This window comes from Euleptes europaea, chromosome 19 (genome assembly GCF_029931775.1).
Source record: "Euleptes europaea isolate rEulEur1 chromosome 19, rEulEur1.hap1, whole genome shotgun sequence".
Lineage (NCBI taxonomy): Eukaryota > Metazoa > Chordata > Lepidosauria > Squamata > Sphaerodactylidae > Euleptes > Euleptes europaea.
Genome location: NC_079330.1, coordinates 17,666,640 through 17,689,987, shown reverse-complemented (window position 1 = coordinate 17,689,987; position 23,348 = coordinate 17,666,640). Strand labels below are relative to the sequence as shown.

Sequence of the window (23,348 nt, the reverse complement as noted above, 5' to 3'; positions counted from 1 at the left end):
TATTTTTGTGGATAGAAAGAAGGAAAGTTTACTGAATTGTGGTTCCAGTTTGTACTCATGAAGTTGTTTGACTTCATCCAGGAACTCTGACAGTTTAAGTTAATGGTTAGGGTTGAACCACGAACAGCTGCATTCGAATGCCAACTTGGGCCATGAGACATAGCATAATGGAGCTCGTACAGTCCTGGACTTAAGATTTGGGAGACTCGGGTTCAAATCCCCACTCAGCCATAAAGCTGTCCATCCACCTCTCACTGTCTCTCCTCCCACACACTCCATGACATTATTTGTATAAATAAATGAAGGAGCGGAGAATCGTGTACATCACCCTGAACTCCATGGAGAAAGGTCTGGGAAAATGTGATTTATAACGTTAATATTATTTGGGACAGAATTATTTTAAATTATTGCATGTGAGCTTGGTTCAAAACCCATAACAAGCTTTAGCAAAAGCATGCAACAGATTCCTCTCATTTGAATCAAGATTCCCCGCTTATATTCCTCCAGGCTTCCCCTTCCATTCCAGAAAGAACTGTGCTAGCATGTCAATAGGCCCCTTTAAAAATCCTTCACCTCTTCCCTCTTCCTTTCCGCATCCAGTTTCTTATGTTAGAAACCTAACAACACAGCCCGAGTCTTCCTGTAATTTGTATAAGGCACCTATAGGTGTGGTGCGATTTTAATTAAAAACTTTTAGATCAATTTTTTAAAGTGCACAGAAGGGCCCTAACCCTAATATCAAATGCATCTGGAATGTACTGGGATTGTTCTGCAATGAAGAATGCTCTGCCGATGACTCAGACCGCCTGTCTCCATTTAAAAATAATAATTATGCCTCGCTTGTAGAACTTTCTCAGTGGTCCCATCCAGGAAAATGACAGCCTCTCCTCCCACCCCCCCATCCCCATGACTGACTTTGGTGAGTGCGGTTGGAACAGTAATTCGAATTTTCCATCCCTGCTCCTGGCACTCTGTTGGCTTACAAGGCTGCTGTGAATTATCTGATCATATGGAGATAATTTATTGCACAATACTGAGACGTGACACATATTAATACAAAATACAGATGATATGACGAAAAACGAACACAAACCTGAATTTTATATTAGCAAGGCCCACCAGTTCCGACAGTTTATTTCAACACGACACACAACCTTCCATTTACATCTCCGTTGTTTTCAAAGGCATTAAAGGCAATGCATAGAGAAATCTGGATAATACGGTGATTTTTCCCTGCTAAAAAATTCTTTAAATAACAGTCGCAACAAAATCTCTTTCCAAATCTAGGTAAGGAATAACAATATATTTTAAATTTATTCTCCTCTCTTTCTCTGCATAAATAAATAAATGACAGCTTATTTGTACAAAAAAAAAAAGAATGTGTTAGATTCACAAACTAAAGAACTAGGTCTTCTCTCAAGAACAAAGTTACGCTCTTTTAAAGTAACAGCAAGTTGCAGCAATATCCAGAATCCTGTCTCCAATGGTGCACCACTCCTGATGCATGAGATTTAATCAGTCATAAAATACAAAGGGGTCTTTTTGGTCAGCTCTCGGGCTGTGTAAATAGCCAGAACCAACCTCAGGGCTGTTGTAGCACCAATTACCTGGCTCTCCACCCCCCAATGCATCTGAGTCTACTATGGGTCCATTTGCATGATATTCTTGGCAGTTTAATCATGGGATAGGGCCAGCCAACTTGGCAACCTCTGGCCTTTACATGGCCTGCACCATTGCTGGTGTCTCAGTCACAGTGCTTATGTACAAAGGAAGCATATCTGCTAGGACTCGGGTGTCAGGTGCTGGCGGTCGCCAAGAGCAATCAAGAAACATGCAAGCATAATCAGGAAGAGAACAAAAGCCTGATGGAGAGAGTCCATCTGGCTGATGTGGCCTGAGAGTGAACTATCTAAATTCAGCCCTTGGCCCTTTGGGATTTTTGCTAGTATCATAAAGACCGTAAGAAGAGCCCTGCTGAATCAGACCAGTGGTCCATCTGGTCCATCATCCTGTCTCTCAAACTGGCCAACCAGATGAACACATGAAGCTTATACTGAATCAGATGATCAGTCCATCAAAGTCAGCATTGCCTACTCAGACTGGCAGCGGCTCTCCAGGGTCTCAGGTAGAGGTCTTTGACATCCCCTCCTGCCTGGTCCTTTTAACTGGAGATGCCGGGGACTGAACCATGGGCCTTCTGCATGCCAAGCAGATGCTCTACCACTGAGCCACAGCCCTTCCAACCAGTTCCTTTGCAGGTCCAACAAGGTGTAGAGGCCGAGGCCTTCTCCTAATGTTGCCTTCTGGCTCTGGGATTCAGAAGGTGACTGCCTCTGAATGTGAAGGTTCCCTTTAGTCACCACAACTAGTAGCCACTGACAGACCTACCCTCTGTGCATCTGTCTAATCCCTTTTTAAAGCCATCTATGTCTGTGGCCATCACTACATTTTAATCATTCACTGTGTAAAGCATGTTTCCTTTTGTCTGTCCTGAATCAGACTGCCCATCAGCCTTGTGGGATGCCCTTGAGTTCTAGTATTTGGGGAGAGAGAAAAGTTCTCTTTGTCAGCACCAGGGGTTGGCAGGATTTTTCTCCTGAAGGGAACCAGAGAGACACTAGGGCTGCTTCTACTGTGGCTCTAAAGATCAAGCAGCCCTTTTTGGAAAGGCTCTTCATCCACAACCCATGACATCATGAACTGCTGGACAGTACTGAATCAGCAAGGGAAATCTTTTATGGGCCCGATCTGGTAGTTTCAAATGGATTCAAACTTACACGGATATAGAAGGCGCGGGATCTTAGCTTGGCTGTTTTAATTTTAGCCAATACTAGTTGATGCGATAAAGCAATTCACCTTGGCGATCTTTTTGTCTCTGTGGGATCTGGCACTTCATTATGCAGGTAAAGATACCACACCCAGTGTGCCTCCTGGCCAGCTCTCTCAGCCTTGGAATCTGGGGAAGGCTGGCTCAGCAAAAGGCCTTAAATCAGTCTCTGCAAAATAAACTACACCTTAACAGAGACGCTTTCATCCAGACACTGCCAGCTGCTGAAGTTTTTTTAGAAACTTTTTTTTAAAGGAATAGTTCTGCCTCAGCTCTTTAAAGAACGTAATCTACGCAGTTTGAATGCACTGTGAGGCATCCAGAAAACAAAACAAAAATTGCCCTTTTTTGGTCACAGAAATAAGTTACATTTCAACACAAGGAATAATTAACAAATACAGGTTTCACAATTAAAGGAGTGATAAAAAAAGAACTCCACACTAAACATGTAGGGTTTGGTATACAGAATCAACACATATTATTTTTTTGAAAAATTACTTTTGAATCATGTCAGCATCTATGAAATGCATCTCAGCCCTCTGCTTTGCAAATCACCACAACAAAGTCACGTAGGCAGGAGTGGCAGCTGTGTGAGGTAAAGTGCTTGCTGCACACTTCTGGCACCACATGACTAAGTAAAAGCCATTCATCACTCTGGTGTGAAGGGAACAAACTCTTGGAAAGATTGAGCAATGGCTTGTGTTACTGCTATCGGCCACAACTGTAGTGCAGATGAGTAAGGGTTGAAAGTTGGGGCCGGAGTGCCAGATACGCAAAGGACCCCTTCGAAACCTTGATACAAGCACGTCGTGGTATTCTCCCACTGTGACAGTATCCAGTTAAGGGGCTGGCATGCTTCCTTCCCAATTGATTTTTTTCCCTTTCTCAAAGTGAAGAGTGAGTTCCCATCGGCTGAACAGCAAGAAGTGGAGGGCCCGTTCCCTCCCAAGGTAATTTCGGACACAGAGTAGAATCGCCGTCCCACGGTTATAAGTGGAGCAAGACCAGGACGAGGACTCCAAACGGGCTCCCTCAACACTTGGGCCAAGAGCTCACCACCACGTGATCTTGAATTCGTAGATGGGACGCTTGCAGTAGTAGTGGTTGATCAGATGTTTGTCGCACACCCCGATGCACTGGTGGTCCACGGTGATGCCCCGGCTGGAGAGGTCGGTCACGATGCAATGGAGGAGGTCGTAGACGTCTGCCACGGCTTCCCAAGGTCCAAAAGACACGTCCACTTCGCAGTGGTGCTCGAAGAGTTTGCCCTCACCCTCGCTCCTCTCGAAGCGCAGGGAGTTGAACAGTGGGCATTCGTATGGCGTGATGGGCATTTCTTCCTTGAAGACACAGATCTTCAGCTTGGCAAACCGGGCCTTTCTCTGCATGGCCCTCAGCTTAGCGATCTCGACGATCCGCTCCAAGTGGTCTGCGGAGCGAAAGAGAAGTGATGTTTGAAACTACAGGAGAACGCCTTTAGTGAGTTTGAACAAATGATTCACAACGGAATATATAAAGCGCCTTATATCAAATTAATACCTTTGGCCTGTCTTGTTTCCTCTGAATGCAAACAGCTCTCCGGTCTCTCAGAAGATAAAGCTTTTTCCCAGCACCTGCTCCCTGCAGTCTGTTATCTGGAAATACTGGGGATTCAACTGGAGTCTTCTGCTTGCAGAGCACCTACTTTACCACTGAGATACGGACCGTTCTCTCACCAAAAAAAACTGCCCCACATCAAGTCAGACCCTTGGCAGATCTAGCTTGTCTACTCTGACTGGCAGTGGCTCTCCGCAGTCTTCCCAGCACCTGATAAGTCAGAGACTCAATTTGGGACCTCTCGCATGCAAATCATACACTCGACCGCTGAGCCCACACCAAACGTACAGCAACCAATTTAAACGTATGAAGCTGCCTAACATCAAGTTGGACTTCTGATCCACCTAGCTTAGCAACATCTCTTCTGACTGGCTGCAGCTCTTCAGGATGATGAAGAAGAAGAGATGGTTTTTATATGCTGACTTTCTCTACCACTTAAGGGAGAATCAAACCGGCTTACAATCACCTTCCCTTCCCCTCCCCACTTCAGACACCCTGTGAGGTGGGTGGGGCTAAGAGAGTATGACTAACCCAAGGTCACCCAGCTGGCTTTGTGTGTAGGAGTGGGGAAACAAATCCAGTTCACCAGACTAGCCTCTGCCACTCATGTGGAAGAGTGGGGAATCACCCGGTTCTCCAGATCAGACTCCACTGCTCCAAACCAGACACTAAAGGATCCACTAAAGACTTTCCCGAGACCAGGGATTCCAGGCACTGCACCCGGGATCTTCTGCAAGCACAGCTCTTGCTTTGTTTGAATTCTGCCAATAGTGATGCTCTTCTGTAGCTCCAGTTTCTTTTAACGGGGCTTATACAAGTGAATTTCCCCACTGCCTGTGTCCCAGATTACTTACTACATACGCAGGGGACAGAGCACTGTGGAATGATTTCACATTGGGCTCCAAATTGCAGGGCCAGCCATAAGCATAAAAGTGGCATGGATATTTTTTTAGAAATGTGTTTAGATACCAGATTGCTTCAGTTTTTCCTCCTCCCGCTGCGTGAAGAATGTCATTTTGTGCCTTTTGAAGCAATGAATCATTGGGTGACTCCCTTAGCAGATGGGCAACGGCTCAGCAGCAGAAGATTCTGACTTCGATCCCTAATGGCATCTCCAGTTAAAGAATCTCCAGTGTTGAGGAAGAACGTCCTCTGCCCAAGCCCCTAAAGAACTGCTGCCAGTCAAAGCTGGCAAGACTAGCTGGACCAAAAGTCTGATTCAGTATAAAGTAGCTTCATCTGCCCACAATCTGTAAAGAACTGAGCTATGTCAAGATACACTGCACAGTGACTGGCTATGCTTTCCATTGCAATGCAATCCATTCTTCTGGAGAGCTTTTAAATGATTTCCCCCCCCCCCCAGAAAACTCCTTCCCATTTTCAAATCAGCTCCTGGCTTTCGAGTTCTGTCGTGTGACCTGCCATGAGACAACCACGCCACGCTGCTCTCGATTTACCTTTGTAATAGGGCATTAAGCCCAAGAAAGCCTGCCGGACTTTCTCTCCTTTAAGGGGCTGGAGCTCTTCTAGGCTTTCTAGCAATGGTCCTATTGAATAATACTGAGCTTCCTTGTAAACTGACCTCACTCGCTCTCGTGGAGGCAAGTCACCAGACCGCAGAAAGTTAAGCACATCTCTGGAAAGGAAACGGAAAAGGGGTAGCAGGGCGGTTAGATCGTCGCGACGCTCTTTCTCCTTTCGTGATGCGACAGGCAAGGTACTCTAGCGCGTAAAAAGACAAGGTGAGATCTAGGACTGCCTCCTTCTAAGTGAGCCTGCCTGGCAGCTAAGGTCTTCTGCAGAAACCACTCTGTGCGTGTCCCCCCCACCCACCCACCCTCTTCACTGGTCACCAGGAAAAGGGCCTTCCCTGAGGAAGCACCATTTCATCTATGGGACTCCCTCCCCGCAGCTGCCTACCAGGCCTGTGTGACTTTAGGCACCAGGTAAAAAATTTTCTTTCTGTTCAGGTTTCGGTGTTATTGGGGGGGGGGGTGCCATTTGTGGGATGTGGTCCAACATGCCATGCCTTAGTCAGTTTTCTGTTTGCATTGTTTCATCATTTCTGCAGTTCTAGTCCTACTGCATTGTTACCAGATGCCTTACGCTCTCTGATTGAATTATACTGCGTGGTATAGTGGTTAAGAGCGGTGGACTCTAACCTGGAGAACCGGGTTCAATTCCCCACTCCTCATTAAGCCAGCCTGGTGACCTTGGGGCCATCACAGTTCTCTAAGGACTCTCTCAGCCCCATCTACCTCACAAGGTATCTGTTTTGGGGAGGGGAAGGGAAAGAGATCATAAGCCAGTTTTATTCTCCTTAAAAGGTAGAGAAAATCGGCATATAAAAACCAAGTGTTCTTCTTTATAAGTCACATTGAGTCTTAAGTGAGAAAGATGATCTATAAATGAGGTGAATTAAATAAAGTTGTCGCAATCAGTGTCAGTGAGGTCAAATAACTTTTGTTGTGATCGTAACTACTTAACTATGATCCCTCCTTCCCATTTATGTTTTGCTGTTGTTTTTAAATATGTATTTTTAAAAGCCTGTTTTAATGGTTTTGTTTGTTGCCCCGGGGACCCCTAAACTGGGTCCAAAGGGGCTCAAAATGATTTAAATAAATAAATAAGCTACTTAATTTGATTTTTATTATTTATGTATTTTGTAAGCTGCCTTAGAAATCTTGAATATGCTAACGGGGTATCCATCTTCTACACATCTTTCAGTCCAATCCTACATAGTGCTGCACTGTTATAAGCCTGATGACATCAACAGATTTAGACATTTCTGCTTAGAACTGTAGCGTTAAATAAATCTGCAGTGTTAAGTCAATTATTTAAATTTATCAGTTTGGATTAACTAAAAAGGTGTCCCCAATTAATGGGGAAATAGAGTTTTTTAAAAAAATATATTACAAATACACATATCTTTAAAATAATTTTATAAAAACTGCAGCTGCTAAGCAACATCTTAGAAGATTTCCCCCACTCTCTCGCCCAGAATGGAATGCCCGTGACATTTTCATACTGAACTTCCACCAAAGAGCTCCAGGTGGCAAGCTTGATTCTCTGCCCTTCCATTTCCTCTTGCAGGGTTATACCTCCTTTGACACAGCTGTGTATTAAAAAAACAAAAACAAAGGAAGTGCGCTTTTTTGCTTTGGAATAAAACAAGTGACCAGTGACACCTTGACCACTAACTTTATGACAGCGTAAGTTTCCATGGAGGAACCCCGTGGCACAGAATTGTAAGCTGCAGTACTGCAGTCAAACGTTCTGCTCACGACCTGAGTTTGATCCCGACGGAAGTCGGTTTCAGGTAGCCGGCTCAAGGTTGACTCAGCCTTCCATCCTTCCGAGGTCGGGGGTAAAGGGAAGATGACTGGGGAAGGCACTGGCAAACCACCCTGAAAACAAAGTCTACCTTGGAAACGTCGGGATGTGACGTCACCCCATGGGTCAGGAATGACCCGGTGCTTGCACAGGGGACCTTTACCTTTTAAGTTTCCATGAGTCACAGCTCACTTCTTCAGCTTTACTTCTAAGCTGCTTCAGACTAACACAGTGACCCCTGTGGCATCTTCCTTTTTGTTTCAGAAGCATTGTTTTTACTGATATGCAGAAAGTTAGCATCTGCAGCTAGACACTTTAAGAGGGGAGCCATGTTGGTCTGCAGTGGAACAGCTAGATTTGAGTCCAGTATTACCTTAGAGATCAACAAGATACACTGGGGTATAAGCTTTTGAAAGTCAAAGCTCCCTTCATCAGATAAGCAAGGTAAGAATTCTATGTCCCTGTTCAGCCAGGGGGTGGGGGTGTCATTGTTCTGAATTTGTCAATGAAATCAAGTTCAACAATCTCATATTATAATCTCCCCTTGAAGCTTCTGTTTGACGACTGCCACTCTTAGGTCAGCAATGGAATGTCCTGGAAGATTAAAATGTTCCCCCACTGGTTTTGGTGTGCTGTGATTTTAGATGTCAGATTTATGCCTCCAATCTAGCTCTTCTACTGCAGACTAACACGGCTACCCTCTAAAAATACCCTAAGGGGAAGTCTCTCAAGGGAACAGGATTAGTTTAATGTTTGCTTCAGAGCTTTCTGCTTTAAAATTAGAACTAAAAAGAACAGACAGGCCAAGGTCTATTTGGATAGCTGACTTGGCACAACTAAGGCCATAGACATTTATTCCTACAGGAAGGTGAGTGCTTAAAAGCTGATGAGGCACCCTTGAAGATCCTGTTTCCAAGGCCAAAGGCAGCCAAGTCATTTTGACTAATCAATCCTATTAGCAGCCACATGCTGCATAAACAAAGAAGCATCTGCTCCTTGCCTCTTGACCCTTTCTTACGCTCAGTCAGAGCCCGAAGTAGAAAAACCCCAGCCACATTCTGCTCTCCTCACTAATGTGGGGCACAATCCACCAAGATGTTCCCATGTGCAAGTGCCACTGAAATCAGTGAGAACTGGGGTGCTCCCAAGCAGCTCCGCTCCAGTGGACTGTGCCCCGTGAGTCAGATGTGTCTGCCTTCCACTCAGTTGCTCTCAAAGTCCACTGCCTGGGGAAGCTGCTCACGCTGCCTCGTCCAGTGCTACGTGAACACATCAACAAAACCTGGTTTGGTTCGCTGCACTGCGCCCAGACATTTTGGACAAGTGCTTCAGTTAAATCACATAGGAATGCTGGCTGGCAGCATCAGGGGTGCTCAAAAAGGTCACACACACAAAAAGCTTGTTTTCCCAAAAGCTTTCACCAAGATCTTCTGTCAGTCAGGAAAACAGCTATCCAGCTGCTACTGGCTGGGCTTTTATGACAATGTGTGTACCTGTGGTCTCCAGAAAATGTGTTTACTTCATTTATACCACACTTTTCTCCCCAGCGGGACCCAAAGTGGCTTCCAACATTCTCCATTTTATCCTCACAATAGCCCTGTGATGTAAGTCAGGCTGAGAGTGTGTGACTGACACTAGATCACCCAGCAAGCTTCCATGGAAGAGTATGGGCTCAAACCTGGGTCTCCAGATCGCAAAGAAGGAGGAAGAGGAGGAGGAGAAAGAAGAAGAGGAAGGAGGCGGAGAAGAAGAGTTGGTTTTTATATGCCGACTTTCTTTACCACTTAAGGAAGAATCAAACCGGTTTACAATCACCTTTCCTTCCCCTCCCCACAACAGACACCCTGTAAGGTAGGTGGGGCTCAGAGAGCTCTAACAGAACTGTGGCTAGCCCAAGATCACCAGCTGGCTTTGTGTGCAGGAGTGGGGAAACCAACCCAGTTCACCAGATTAGGGTCTGCCACTCATGTGGGGGAGTGGGGAATTAAACCCAGTTCTCCAGATTAAGAGTCCACCGCTCCAAACCACTGCTTTTAACCACTACACCATGCTTGGCAGAGGGGCCAAGAAATCACTATACCTCCAACACGCAAAAACCAATCCATCTTGCTTAGGTGTTCTTCATACATCAACCCAGCAGAGACATACCCAAAGAACATTCCGTCTCGGTCGATAAAATATCTGCCCTCAGCATCTGTCGGGATATAATGCCGGCCGCTAAACATGGCTGACAGCATGGTGTCTTCATAGCGCCTCAGTGTCGACAGCCTGGTGGTGAAATGCATGCCTCCAACGTTCAGGGGAACCACTTCAGGGAACTGCAAAGAATAACCACGAATCACTCTTCGAAACTCTTGGCAGGAGATGACCTCATGAAGCAGGCAAGGAGCCAAGATGGAGAGGAGAAGGCAACAAGGAAGGATATGCAGGTAGGACCAGAGTGGTCAAGAGATCAGTCACAGGTAGTCACCTGTTTAGCATCTTTGTCTCCGAGAGCTGTCAGAGCCACAGACTTTAGGAATACATAGTCGATCGGAGTATTAATATAAAACGCCCAGGCCTACAGAGCTTGTGTCCCAACCAGACACAGCCCACCAGGGCCTCAATTAACCTCCTGTTTGTCCTACCTGGAGGGCCACTATACATGGCAAGTGGGCGGAAACAGGCTCACTTGAACATAAGTTATACAGGTCTAGAATGCTTTGCCACCCCATCCCACGTTCTAAATATCCGAATAAGCAAGCTGAGGTCCTAAGAGGAATTACAGTGGCCGGGAGAGATTCAGAAGCCCTACCTCTCCTCTCAAAATCTCCCTCTCAAGAATTCTCAACGCTCGCAGGGGCTTCAGCAAGTCCATTTCTCTTCTTCCCCTCTTCTTCTTTTAGGTGCTATTCTAATGCTTTCAATAGCATTTCCTTCTGGAGCATGCTCAGTTAAGGATCCCTTTAGGTTTTCATTAGGTTAATTTACAATGCCATGTTTTTCTGCATACCTGTGGAGTCCCCCGAGTAAGTAGAGACCCATGTCATGCCTACACTTGGCTAGTTTTCACTGTTTCCATCATTGTCAAGGGAGCGTGCCTCTTCATAATTACTTAGATACAGCTTGCTGGGGGTAAAGGGAAGATGACTGGGGAAGGCACTGGCAAGCCACCCCACAAACAAAGTCTGCCTTGGAAAAGTCGGGATTTGACATCACCCCATGGGTCAGGGCTTGCACAGGGGACCTTTACGCATCTTCAAGTTTACAACTAGCTACAGAGATTACTAATTTGCAGGAATCTTTTTAACCTGAGACTGGAAAAACCTGTATTGCTAGAACCCTCAAAAATATGAAGCATAAACATGAGACAAAAGCTGGATAACTGATTTTATGTACTGATTACCTGGACTTCTAACCCACCCCATCCTTCAGGTTTGCAATGTGTGACATAAAAAGACAAACGACGAGACACCAAATTTTAAGGGGGGATATCAGTGTATGGCTGTTTCCTGGTCCCCACAAGTCAAGCAGGACAGAAAAGTCTTGCACTGCTTGCAGAAGAATCTGAGAATCCTTCAGGGGGAAGCAGCTTTGCAGACACGGGACACATGAACACATGAAGCTGCCTTATACTGAATCAGACCCTTGGTCCATCAAAGTCAGTATTGTCTAGTCAGACAGGCAGTGGCTCTCCAGGGTTTCAGGAAGAGGTTGTTCACATCACCTACTTGCCTAGTCCCTTTAACTGGAGATGCCAGAGATTGAACCTGGGACCTTCTGCATGTCAAGCAGATGATCTACCACTGAGCCACGGCCCCTCCCCTTGAACACAGACAACCCCTTGAAAATGCCCACATTCAAGTTTAGATTAAATAATCACAAGGGCATTTTTCAGCTGATCCATGAAACTGCAATGGAAAAAGGATCAATGGATTCTGCAAAAGAATCACCTACCTGCTGAGGAAGAAGGGACAGGGAGTGCTCCGCCTGGGTGGCCGTCGGGGTGGCCGGCTCTTGAAAATCATCCTCTGCATCCGAGGTCGACATGGCATCTCCCGGGCGTCCACTCGCTTTGTTCTGCCCCGTGACTACAACCATCCCTCTGGCTCTCGTAACCGGGTATGCTGGGCAGGCGGCCGTGGCAGTGCTGGGGTAAAGAGACAGCCCATGGTCACCTGGGTGCCCTCGCTTACCGCCAGCAGGCCACTGTGGGGCAGCAGGCAGAGGGAGATGCTCGGCTCACTCCGCATCAATTGTTTACAAGTGTCATCACTATTCTCGGGAAGTGAGTCACAACCAGGACGGTTATTATATCTGCCATTAGCCAGGGACACGAGTTGGAAGGGATCCAAGTTTAGCACGGCAGCACCAGGAAGATTCCCTGTCAGGTTTCACGGCTGGAGAGTCCCTCGCAGAGCCAGTTTTCATTGGCTGCCTGGCTGTTTTGACCTGTTTTCGGTGGCAGGGCTGTCATTCGCTAACTAAAATCCCACTTGCTGTGACGGGGGGAGACACTCTGCTGAGCAGCCATTTGGCAACTCCCCAGGCTGATATAAAAGCTGACCATTGACTGGTCAGCTGGTCTTTGGCCACTCCCCTGCTCTGGCATTCCTAACATCACACTGCCACCCAAGTTGTTTCAAAACAGACAAAAGGAAGTACCTCTTTGCCACTCTGCAGCCATTCACAAAAGTCAGCAAGCACTATCAACAACATTTTTAAAGCTTAAGACTAATGAAAAATGTACTGGTGGGACAAAACTACCAAGCATCGAGCATTCAGAATCAGATTTAGATAGCCAGCATTGCTAGTCAGTTGCAATGGTCATGAGTGGGAGGGGAATCAAAAGATAAGGTTTAACCTGGGTACAGATGTGCAAGCAGAGGTTGCTGGAGCCGCTGTTTCCAATCATTTCGTTTCTTGGTCACCCCGAGGCATTTCAGCACACAACAGATCACCACATCAGCCTTGTAAACAGCCAGCTCCAAAACAAGGTGTCTACATAAATATTTAAAATGAAAATAAGTCTCCTTTTAGTAGGATCCCCCCACCACCATCACCACGATTTCTCTCATAGGAAAACACATGAGCCTGTCTTACGCTGAATCAGACCATTTGTCCATCAAGGTCAGTACTGCCCATTCAGAACAGCGGTGGCTCCCCCAGGTCCCAAATCACGTCACTTACCACCTGATCCTTTTAAGTGGAAGTGTCGGGGACTGGACTCGGGACCTGCTGCATCGTGCCAAGCGGATGCTCTGCCACAGAGCCAGGGCCCTGCCCTCTCAAATGGGGCGGCCCCCAACCCAAAGACATGCTTTCACCCTAGCAAGACTAAACGCATTCCCCACACAGGTTTTAAATGGCCGCTTTCTAAAAATCCCATTCAGCAAGCACCTGTGTGACTGCGGAGTTGGTGAAATTGAAACCCTAAGGCATCCACTTCTTTTCTGTAAGAACTGGAATAAGGAGAGAACAGGGTGGATCGTACCCATTCTAACAAAGTATAATCTTCCTTTAGAACTCTGGATTGTCCTTTTTCTCTTATCAGATCTAAAGACAGATACTGAGAAAATTTATCAGGCGGCAAAATACTTAACTCAAGTAATGGCTTTAAAACTGTCCTGCTAAATGGTACAGTTATTTTGCTCCAAGAGGTATTGTTGAACTTGTATAATGTTATTATATGTATTTTGCATATTTATGAATTTTAGGTATTTTATAAGTTTATGCGCATTTGCTTATGGCTTTGTTAATGAGCAATAAACCAAACTTAAACTTAAATGGGGACAGCCAAGGGGCAGCACAAGAGCCCCAGATGAAACCCCCCAAACCTCTTTGATCTGGTTCCCAGCAAGCTTATCACATTTTAATGAAGTATACGAGAACACGTTTGCAAGGAAAGGTGGTGGGGGTGTTCTGGAGAGGTCAAGGATAGAGATCGTCCCGCTTTAATGTTAAGATCTCTGTGGGATTTGTTTTAATGATACTCGCAAACATGAGGGCTCCAGAACTATGAAACCATTAATTGCAGGTTTGCTGCCGGGTCTCACGAGAGGGGTCAACTTGTGGTGCAAAATACACTTCCAGCCCCCAGAGCTCTGGTTGGAAAATACAGTAACTGGCCAGTGCTGCTCTACAGCTCAGGACTTCCATTTCCCAGTTATCTGGGTGGCAGTGTTTTGCTGTGCTCTTCAAAGACTTGTGCCTTCTTTTATTTATTTCTTTGGACAAGGTGTTTTGGGCTGTTTTGTCTTGTCTCAAGACAGCTGCCTCGGCAGGCCTGAGCTTCTTGTGAAGAGGTTTTCTTGGTGTTTTTCAACATCTTTGATAAGATGCCGAGTGAGCTAGCTCTACAGTTCAGAACAGTTTTGTAACTGTTTTGTAACTTGTAACAGCCTTTGGCCATATGCAATAAACTGAACATGAACCAGAACAGTTTTGATGGGAAAATGTTAGGCAGTTTTTAAAATTCTGTTTGTTGTATGCATTATCCTGTTTTTATTGCATTGGTTTCCAATTCTGTAGTCTGCCTGGGCTCTTAGAGAGAAAGATGGACTACAAATGCAGTCAAAAAAAGATCTCTGTGCCGCCACTAAGTGTCATGGGCGTAAAAACCCCACCCAGAGTTGCCTGCAGGTTTCAGAAGCTCCCAACTATCACGTGACAACACGCAAAAAACATTTTACCCACACAATTTTGGGTACTGTCCCTAACCTGACCAATTTTAGTTAATAAGACAAATAGTGGAATTTTGTGAACTGCTGAACTGGATTCACATTCATAAATTCTCTTGAATGACAGCCATTTTGCATCCACCCCAGTTGCTCTGCTTCTGACCAATCAGAATAAGCCTTGCCGCACATTTTGGGTAGGTTTGTATCTGCTTCCTATAGTTAGGACCCAGAACCTCCTAAACCTAGGCCTTGCCTGAGTATGGCACATCCCTTTGTCTTGCTATGACAAACCAAAGTGAGCATAAGATCACTTTGCCTCATCTAATTGATCTCATTATAGTGGCACAACATCTCGCAATTTACAAATAGCTTTCGGATTAGATTACTTCCTTTGGACTCCTTAGCCAGCACTTTGCCCCACAGCTATTCCAATTCCCCGCACGCCTCGATAAATCCTGTCCTTCTAGATTCCCTTAATTCTTGGAGAACAGTGATATATGCATCGCTGGAAGGATTTGCAATGACTAGGCAGAATAGGGGATGCGGAATGGTGTGGTATAGCCTGATCTAATCAAATCTCAGAAGCTTAACAGGGTTGCTACTTGGATGGGAGACCACCAAGGAAGACTCTGCAGAGGAAGGCAATGGCAAACCACCTCTGCTTCTCACTTGCCTTGGAAGCCCCTTGCTGGGGGTCGCCGTCAGTTAGTTGTGACTTGACAGCACCTGCTTACAAATGTAAGCAGAACCGACTGCTAGTATTCTTTTCAACTGTTTTGGAAACAGAACTGTCCCCAGCAACATTCCCCTCACCCCTTTTCTAAGCTGCTGGACATCAGACAGAAACAGTGCAGCTTCTTCGGACGCTCCCTGGTCCTCTAAAATAAAGATTCCAGCAGCATTCAAAACCACACAGGCTCTTGAATGTTTTGTAAAATGCAACAGCAGTGTACAGGAATTCTATTATTATTTTTGCCAGCACGAATTCTGCACTGTCCTGCAGAAGCTCAGTTTATGTTGTCATAATTTCTAGATGCTCCTCTTCTCTGTATTACCGCACTTCAGGGCACAGGAGTCCTTCCTACCTAACCATTAGCTAGTGGGGCTGGCTTCAACAGCTCTCAACCTGCCACAGTCCAATCTGGAGAAAACCCAGGAGGACAAGGTCTCCTCCTTGCTTCACTTGAGGTACCCACAGCATAACCCAAGAAGCCATAGCCCAAGATTCTCAAAGGAGAGAACAGGAATGTCTTTCTACTGCTACCCACCCACCATCAGTGAGACAGGAGGAGCTATAAATCAACCATTTGCTTAAAAGGTGGATCAGCATATGGCAGAAACCATCCATCATCCATCTTATGACTCTAAATAAATCAGCACAAACAGCCTGCTGGCATCAGACCTGAAATGCGTCCAGGGGATGCTGTGGTGCCAGGCAACTGCCACTGGGGTCCCCTTTTCCTCTGGCCATAAGGGACATAATTCAGCCTCCCCTGTCCATGGAGAGCCGAGCAGAGATCACAACATCTTCCCCCTTACCCAGAGGAGCCTGGGCCCAGGTGCGTCTTCACAGAAATGATGATCAGGAGGAAGCCTCAGGCAAGGAACAGGAGGAAGCCTGAGGCAAGGAACAGCTACATCTCCACAAACACACAGGCTGGGGAATCACATCAGGTGTGGGCCACTATAGCAACCAGACTGCATCCCTGGTGCATGCCACAGATAAGCTGGACATCAAGTGCACACTGATGTTGCAACTAAGCCATGCAGCTTGCACCAGCGCAACGAAAGCCTGCGGCGTGGAACCACCACTTAGCCAAAGGATTTGCAGCCTCACCCCTAGCTCCTTTCTGTGGGGCGCATACGCCATGCAGAAGAAAGTGGAGTGAGGGTTTGGCCAGCTCCAAGGAAAGATGCTTTTCCACATGTGTCAGATAAAGCCTGTTTCTCCCAGCACACATACAATGGGCAACAGGCTGCCCTCAAAGGAAAAGGGTAGAATATCTTTCTCTTCAATCCCAGGTCAGCTGGGCTGAGAGAAGGAAGGGGCCACAGCCTGTTCCCTTTCAGCTATACTAGTGGGACTCTGACCTCCCTTAGAGAGAAATAATAGGTCTCAACTTTTAACTCTCTTTCCAGAAGATGACAAGTCCTTCCCTATCTAGCAGTAGGTTAAAGAGAATAAGATTGAAGGGAAAGAGCCTGATCTCATCTCCCTCCCCCAACCAATGGCACATAGGGGGACCCAATGAAAAAATTAAGAGTTTTGATCTCCCCATCCTCATAGCACAGCACAGCCGTATTATATTGCAGAGGAAGCAGGAAACACAACAGCCTTCCCCATGCCACTGGGGCAAACTCAGAGAAAAAGAAAGGCAAAGCTTCTCACACGAGGAATGGGCAGAAGCCCCACCCCAAAAGGGAGGAGCTACATGGGGCGGAGCTTATCTATCTCTGGTATTGTGGCACTGACCCTATTAATGACAGATCAGGATGGGTAGCCGTGTTAATCTGTCACTAGCAGTAGAAAAGAGCAAGAGCCCAGCAGCACCTTGAAGACTAACAAAATTTCTGGAAGGGTATGAGCTTTCGTGAGCCACACAGCTCACGAAGAAGTGAGTTGTGGCTCACGAAAGCTCATACCCTGCCAGAAAATATTTTTGTTAGTCTTTAAGGTGCTACTGGACTCTTGCCCTTTTCTACTACCGCAGACAGACTAACACGGCTACCCACTGTGAATTATCTTCCTGAGATAAGTGAGCTGTGACTCATGAAAGCTCATACCCTGCCAGAAATTTTGTTAGTCTTTAAGGTGCTGCTGGACCCTTTGGCCATTTATGCATGGGAGGTTTTGACTTAGATTTGCTGCCCTCTAGATGCGCATTTCCCCCCATCCTAATTCTCAAAGCCCCCATGCAGTTTTGAGAAATTTAAATGGGGGGAAATGTGCACATAGAGAGCGGCAAATCCAAGGCAAAGCTCCCCACGTATAAACGGCCTTGCCCTTTCCTATTAATAACTAGAGTTGCCACCTCCAGGTAGTAGCTGGAGATCTCCTGCTATTACAACTGGTCTCCAGCCGATAGAGAAAATGGCCGCTTTGGCCATTGGACTCTATGGCATTGAAGTCCCTCCCCAGACCCCCGCCCTCCTCAGGCTCCGCCCCAAAAACCTCCCGCCGGTGGCAAAGAGGGACCCGGCAACCCCATTAATAACACGCAGGCCTCGCCCGCAAAGGGGGAGGAGCCACACTCCACTGTATGCAAATGTCGCGCGGGCCACGCCCCCAAAGGGGAAGAACTGCAGCCTGCTTCTTCTGTATGCGAATGACGTACGGGACTCCCGCTTAGAAAGCAAGTCTGCCCCACCCCCGATAAGGGGGAGGGGCTTCATGAGGAGCAACGGCCAACGGCCAACGGCCAGCCCCTCCTCAGCCTCGCCTTGGTCCTTACCTGCTTCTTTTTTTCTCCCCCTCCGCTTTGGGAAGCGAATGGCGGCGGCAACGGCAGTGCTCCGTCCGCCCGCCCTTCCTTCCTCAGGGCCAGCCTGCCTCAGGCGCAGTCAGCGACGCCCGTCCCCCAGCGACCGCCAACCTCCCTGCCTGCCTCTCGCGGGCGCGCGCGCCTCCCCGCCGCCCGCCCGCCAGCCAGCCAGCCAGCCATCCGGGTACTTTCGGTCGCTGAAGCTAAGGGGAGGAGGGGCACAGCGAGGAGGCGCGAGCCCCCCGCCGGCCGCCATGACAGCTCGGAAAGACACGCCCTCCGTCTCCATGGGAACCGAACGCTGCGGGCGCGGAAAAGGGGATGGAGGGAGGCGGGTGGGCGGGGCTCGCCCGAGGCAATCGCCTTCCAAGGGCCTACCGGGTTGGCTCAGAGAGAAAGGGGGCGTGGTTTTAAAAAAATTGCTTTCTGTCTCTATGGTAACCGGGTATCGCGCGACCAATACCGGTGAGCGGGCGGGCCTTGTCGCCTCTTACTGAAGGCCCCGTGGGATGCTCAGGTTAGAGGGGCTTGCTGGTCTCCATGGCAACGGGATGCCGTTGAGGCTAGGCATGCCTGGCCCTTCCCTAGTGATGGAGGAGGACCAACGTCTTCATGTTTAGTTTGCAGATGGACAGGGCATCTCTGGTCTTTCCTCCCCCTACACACACACACACTTTGCTATGGGTTTAAAGTACACACATGTAATTTATAAAGAAATAAAACACTTAAAACTAGGCAGAAGCAGAATCTTTACCCAGCCTGGAGATGCCATGATGAAAAAAAGCTTTCTCTGTTGAATGTCCATGGATCAACGGGCAAACCTAGGAACCCTTCCCGAAATAACAGCTGAGGGCAATTCTAAGAGGGAACAGCAGCCAGTGGGCTCCTGGGGGTATAATGGCTGCATAAAAACAGCTGTCAGATTCATTGTTTTTTCTCCCAAAATATGAGAGATCCTGGAGATAAAGCTGTGATGAAGTAGTTAGTGCTCCAGTTCAGGACACTATGCACCAACGTTTGAGCCCTCATTGTGACTCCTGTATTTTTTTTTGTTCCTATGCAGGACATAATTAGCACATGAAATTCACTACCATGAGATGTGGTGGTGACCCCTAGATTAGATGCCTTTTAAAAAGCACTAAACAAATACGCGAAGACTAAGTCTATCATCAACAGCTATTAGCTTTGATGGCTAAATAGAGACTCTGCATCCAAACATTCTATGCATCTGAATGCTACTTGCTGGGGATAAGCAAAACAGTGCTGGATGTTATTCAGCCATTGCTTGCCAGCTAGCAGACTCTTTCCTGCTTCCTTTTCCTAAAGCTAGATTGCTTCTCAGCATGGAGGATCAGCTTCAGCTGTGACAGGCGGGATACTTAGGACCTGTTAAGAGAGATGCAACTGCTATTTCTGTCCACTCCACCATCAATAACAGACATCCTACCTCTTTTTAGGGTACAAAGTTAAAGCAAGAGAAGAAGAAGAGTTGGTTTTTATACCCGCTTTTCTCTACCTTTAAGGTCTCAAAGTAGCTTACAATCACCTTCCCTTCCCCTCCCCACAACAGACGCATTGTGAGGTAGGTGGGGCTGAAAGAGTTCAGAGAGAACTGGTTCACCAGATTAGAGTCTGCTGCTCATGTGGAGGAGTGGGGAATCAAACCTGGTTCTCCAGATTAGAGTCCACCGCTCTTAGCCACTACGCCACACTGGAGTGGACAATTACATCCTCATTACAGAAACACAAGGCCCATGTCTTATTTGTATTACCCAGCCATTCCCCACTTCACCCCTAGTTATGCTGAAAAGTGACCAGAAAACATGTGCAGATTATATTTAAATCAATGCACGGTAATACTTACAAGACAGTACTTCATCCTGACACTAGGAGGTAGCCCTGCAATTGTGTTCCCAAAACTGCTATTTCTTTTGTGTGCTCTTTGGCCTCCTATTCCCTGTACAGACATTAGCAATTGAAAACACGGAATATCATAAGAATAGAAGAGCTGGAGCAGACCAAAAGGCCATCATCTGCTTCCCAAAGTGGCAACCCTTTGGGAAGCCCACAAGCCAGGGCATGAAGGCTTTTCTTTCCTGTTGCCCCCCAGCAACTGCTATTCAGAGGTATACTGTTCCTGAATGTGGAGGTTCCATTTAGTCATCACAGCTAATAGCCACCACTTGATCTTTCTTCCTCCATGACCAATGCCCATTGCCGCATCTTGCAGTAGTGAATTCCTCAGCTTAGTTCTAGGTTGTGTGACACGGTGCATCAGACAATTGGAACTGAGATATTGTGAATCACATCTCTATCCCTACCCTTCCTGTCAGGAGTTTAGAGTTTGCACATGTGGTGTTGTTCCCATTCTACAACTTTGTGAGGTAGGTTACACTAGAAGATAGTTCCTGGCACAGGAGTTTAATGGCTGAGCAGAGATTTAATCAAGAGTCTAGCAGTATTCTAAACACTGCTACACTAAAGACAGAAGAAGCAACAAGTAATTCCAAACTAGACAATTGCCACTTGACAGAAGTGTCCTGTATCATGAACATTCAAATTGGGATTTCTGGACCTCCAATAGGTATGCACAAGAAGGAATGTCAGCAGATGCAGCTTCTCAGAGCTCAGCACATTTATGGCAGCATGGGGAAGGTCTAAAAGCCCAGCAATCCAGAGAGGTTCAGGTACAGGGTTGAGTCACAGAGGATCTTAAGGATCGGCATGTGAGGGTATCTCCCAAGAACCAGAGCTCAGCACTATGAGAGTGACCCCAAAATCTTGAGCCAGAACCATCTGCACTGGGTTGCAATGCTTTCAGCAGCTAAATTTCCCCTCCCTAAAGCTATCCGCACATTCCATTTCAGGTAACATTCTGAAGTTTTCATCCAGCAATCTTAGTCACGCCCCATTCCCGACTGTCGCCTTCCTTCATTGGGCTCATCCAAGTCATCCAGACTGAGAGACATCCACATTTAAAGCATTTATTTTGAAAAATAAAATACAAAAGGTTGTTGAATTGTAAACATACAAGTCATTTCTCTGCATCTCAGAAATCATTCGTTTTTTAAAAAATAATTAAGAGCCCGGACATTTCACACATCAATAAAACTGAAACGAAAAGAGGCACAGAAAAATCCTTCTCCGTATTTTTGTTTTAATCGCCCAAGTTAAAGAAAAGCAATAAACACGCAGGAGTAAGCACACCGCTGCTTACTGGTTAATCTGCTGGATGAGTCATGAATGGAAAAAGATACTGCAAAGCGTTGAGAGAACACCCCAACACTTGGGGCTATAAACTACTGGTCTTTGCTGGATCCAGCCCATGCCTGTATCCCATTCACAGGTCACTGGTGTTAATGTCCATCACCAGATGGAATCCAGGGCTGCTTTCACATGGAGATGATTTTCTGCCTAGGTCGTCACTGCTGCGCTTGCAGAGGTGACTGAGCATCCACATGGACGTTGTCCCCAACATTTCTTGCCTAAGCCTTCTGTGGGGAGGGGCTGTGGCTCAGTGGTAGAGCATCTGCTTTGCACGCAGAAGGTCCCAGGTTCAATCCCTGGCATCTCCAGTTAAAGGGACTAGGCAAGTAGATGATGTGAAAGACCCGTGCCTGAGACCCTGGAGAGCCGCTGCCGGTCAGAGTAGATAGTACTGACTTTGATGGACCAAGGGCCTGATTCAGTAGAAGGCAGCTTCATGGGTTCATGTGTGTGGCTGCTATTTTCCTCTGTGCCACCAGAGGGCTTTTTAGGCCTTTAAAAAAAATCAGAAACAGCTAGGTTGTTATAATTCTAATGTTCTAATGCAAGGGTCCCCATCGTGGAGCCAACCCCTTTTCTTGCACTCGCCAAGTGTTTTTTAGGAAGTGGGTGGGGCCAGATGAGGCTTTTGCCCAGCAAGGCATCTGACTGGCTGTGCAGATTTTTTAAAACTGTTGCTTTGGCGGCAGCTGCCAGCAAAACACAAGGATCTACACAGTGTTACTGAAGTGAAGTTGTGGCAATAGTTTTGTGGCTGGCTCTGCCTCCTGCACCAGCAATTTTATTGCTGCGCCCACCATGCCGTGTCGGAATTCCAAATGAGCCCACAGACTCAAAAAGGTTGGGGACCCCTGTAATGCAACAATGTACTAGTTCTCAAGCTTTCACTTTTTTAAAAAAAAAAGCCCCTAGCACATTCAATTGCAGAGATAAGAGAAAATGTCACTTGTACTTTTCCCCTTATAATGCTGCAACGAAAGGGGCTAGAGACTTGCTTTTTAAAACTAAGTGGAAAGTAGTACATAGTTGCAATAGTTGGTTACATTACTATAGTCACATGAACACATGAAGCTGCCTTATACTGAATCAGACCCTTGGTTCATCAAAGTCAGTACTGTCTACTCAGACTGGCAGCGGCTCTCCAGGGTCTCAGGTAGAGGTCTTTCACATCACCTGCTTGCCTAGTCCCTATAACTGGAGATGCTGGGGATTGAACTTGGGACCTTCTGCATGCCAAACAGATGCTCTACCACTGAGCCTTGGCCCTTCTTGTTAGTCATCTAACAATTCCTGATTTTTTTTAACGCTGTCTAGCCTGGTGGGGAAACAGTAGCTGCAGGGTCCAATGTAAGGAAAATGGTGCCAGAGCGGGACCCTACAAAAACGTTCACCTTCCTGTTCACGTGGCATCCATGGTATCATTCCAAAAAGCATCATCCCAAACCAAAGTGGGGGGGGGGAACATAAAAGCAGGATAAGCAGAGGACACAACGTCATGTGAATGCTCCCCAAACCAGTGCTGCTGTAAGGGAGCCAAGGGGAAGCAAAACATCCATGCGGAAACAGACCAGGCCTCTCTCCCTTCTTTGTCCCCATCTGGTGTTGACCAATTGTGTGCTTGGCAGGGATACGCCCAGATAAGCCCACATGCAAGCAACGTGATTACAGCCAGCTCACAAGAGAGGATCTGTGGGCCAGGGTCCAATGTCCTGCAGCAAGGGCAGATCCACCTTTGTGAGATTTTTTACACAACTGAAATCTCAAATCAGGGTCGAAAACGCAGTTGGAAAATTTGAAAAAACAACATGAGAGAGAGACAGAACAGTTATCCCTAGCTCAGCTAGAATACCGTCCGTTCTGTCATTTAAAAACAACAACAGTGGTGAGCTTGGAAGAAACTGCTGGGTTTCCAACATCAGGGATGGGGAAGCATCTTACTTTGGGCATGGAACTACAGCAACACCTCCTGGGCGAGCATCATAGAAATGAAGAGAAGCTATGCAATCATGTTCTCTTGCTTGCTTTGATGGGATTTGCTCAGGAGGAATTTGCCGCTGGATTGTCATTCCACCCTGGATGCCGACGTCCCAAAAGCACTCACCCAAAAATATCTCCAAGGCTTCACTAAGGTTTCTCCGGAGGAAGTGGCGCGAGGAAGTGAGCCACGAGAGTTTACAGGTGCTC

General features: G+C 46.8%; 1 protein-coding gene and 1 non-coding gene across 2 annotated transcripts; one reads left to right on the top strand and one right to left on the bottom strand.

The window, feature by feature from the left end:
* Nucleotides 1-3,874: 3,874 nt before the first annotated feature.
* Nucleotides 3,875-12,734, bottom strand: KCTD7 (potassium channel tetramerization domain containing 7). The gene is made up of 5 exons (XM_056864873.1): nucleotides 12,600-12,734; nucleotides 11,693-11,885; nucleotides 9,905-10,074; nucleotides 5,881-6,059; nucleotides 3,875-4,256 (listed from the first exon to the last, which is right to left on the bottom strand). Exons 2-5 carry the CDS (start codon nucleotides 11,834-11,836, stop codon nucleotides 3,880-3,882), a joined length of 870 nt encoding a protein of 289 aa, XP_056720851.1. The 5' UTR covers nucleotides 11,837-11,885; nucleotides 12,600-12,734; the 3' UTR covers nucleotides 3,875-3,879.
* Nucleotides 12,735-21,400: 8,666 nt separating this feature from the next.
* On the top strand, nucleotides 21,401-21,472 carry TRNAA-UGC (transfer RNA alanine (anticodon UGC)). Its single transcript has one exon. It is a non-coding gene; the product is annotated as a tRNA-Ala (tRNA).
* Nucleotides 21,473-23,348: the final 1,876 nt, after the last annotated feature.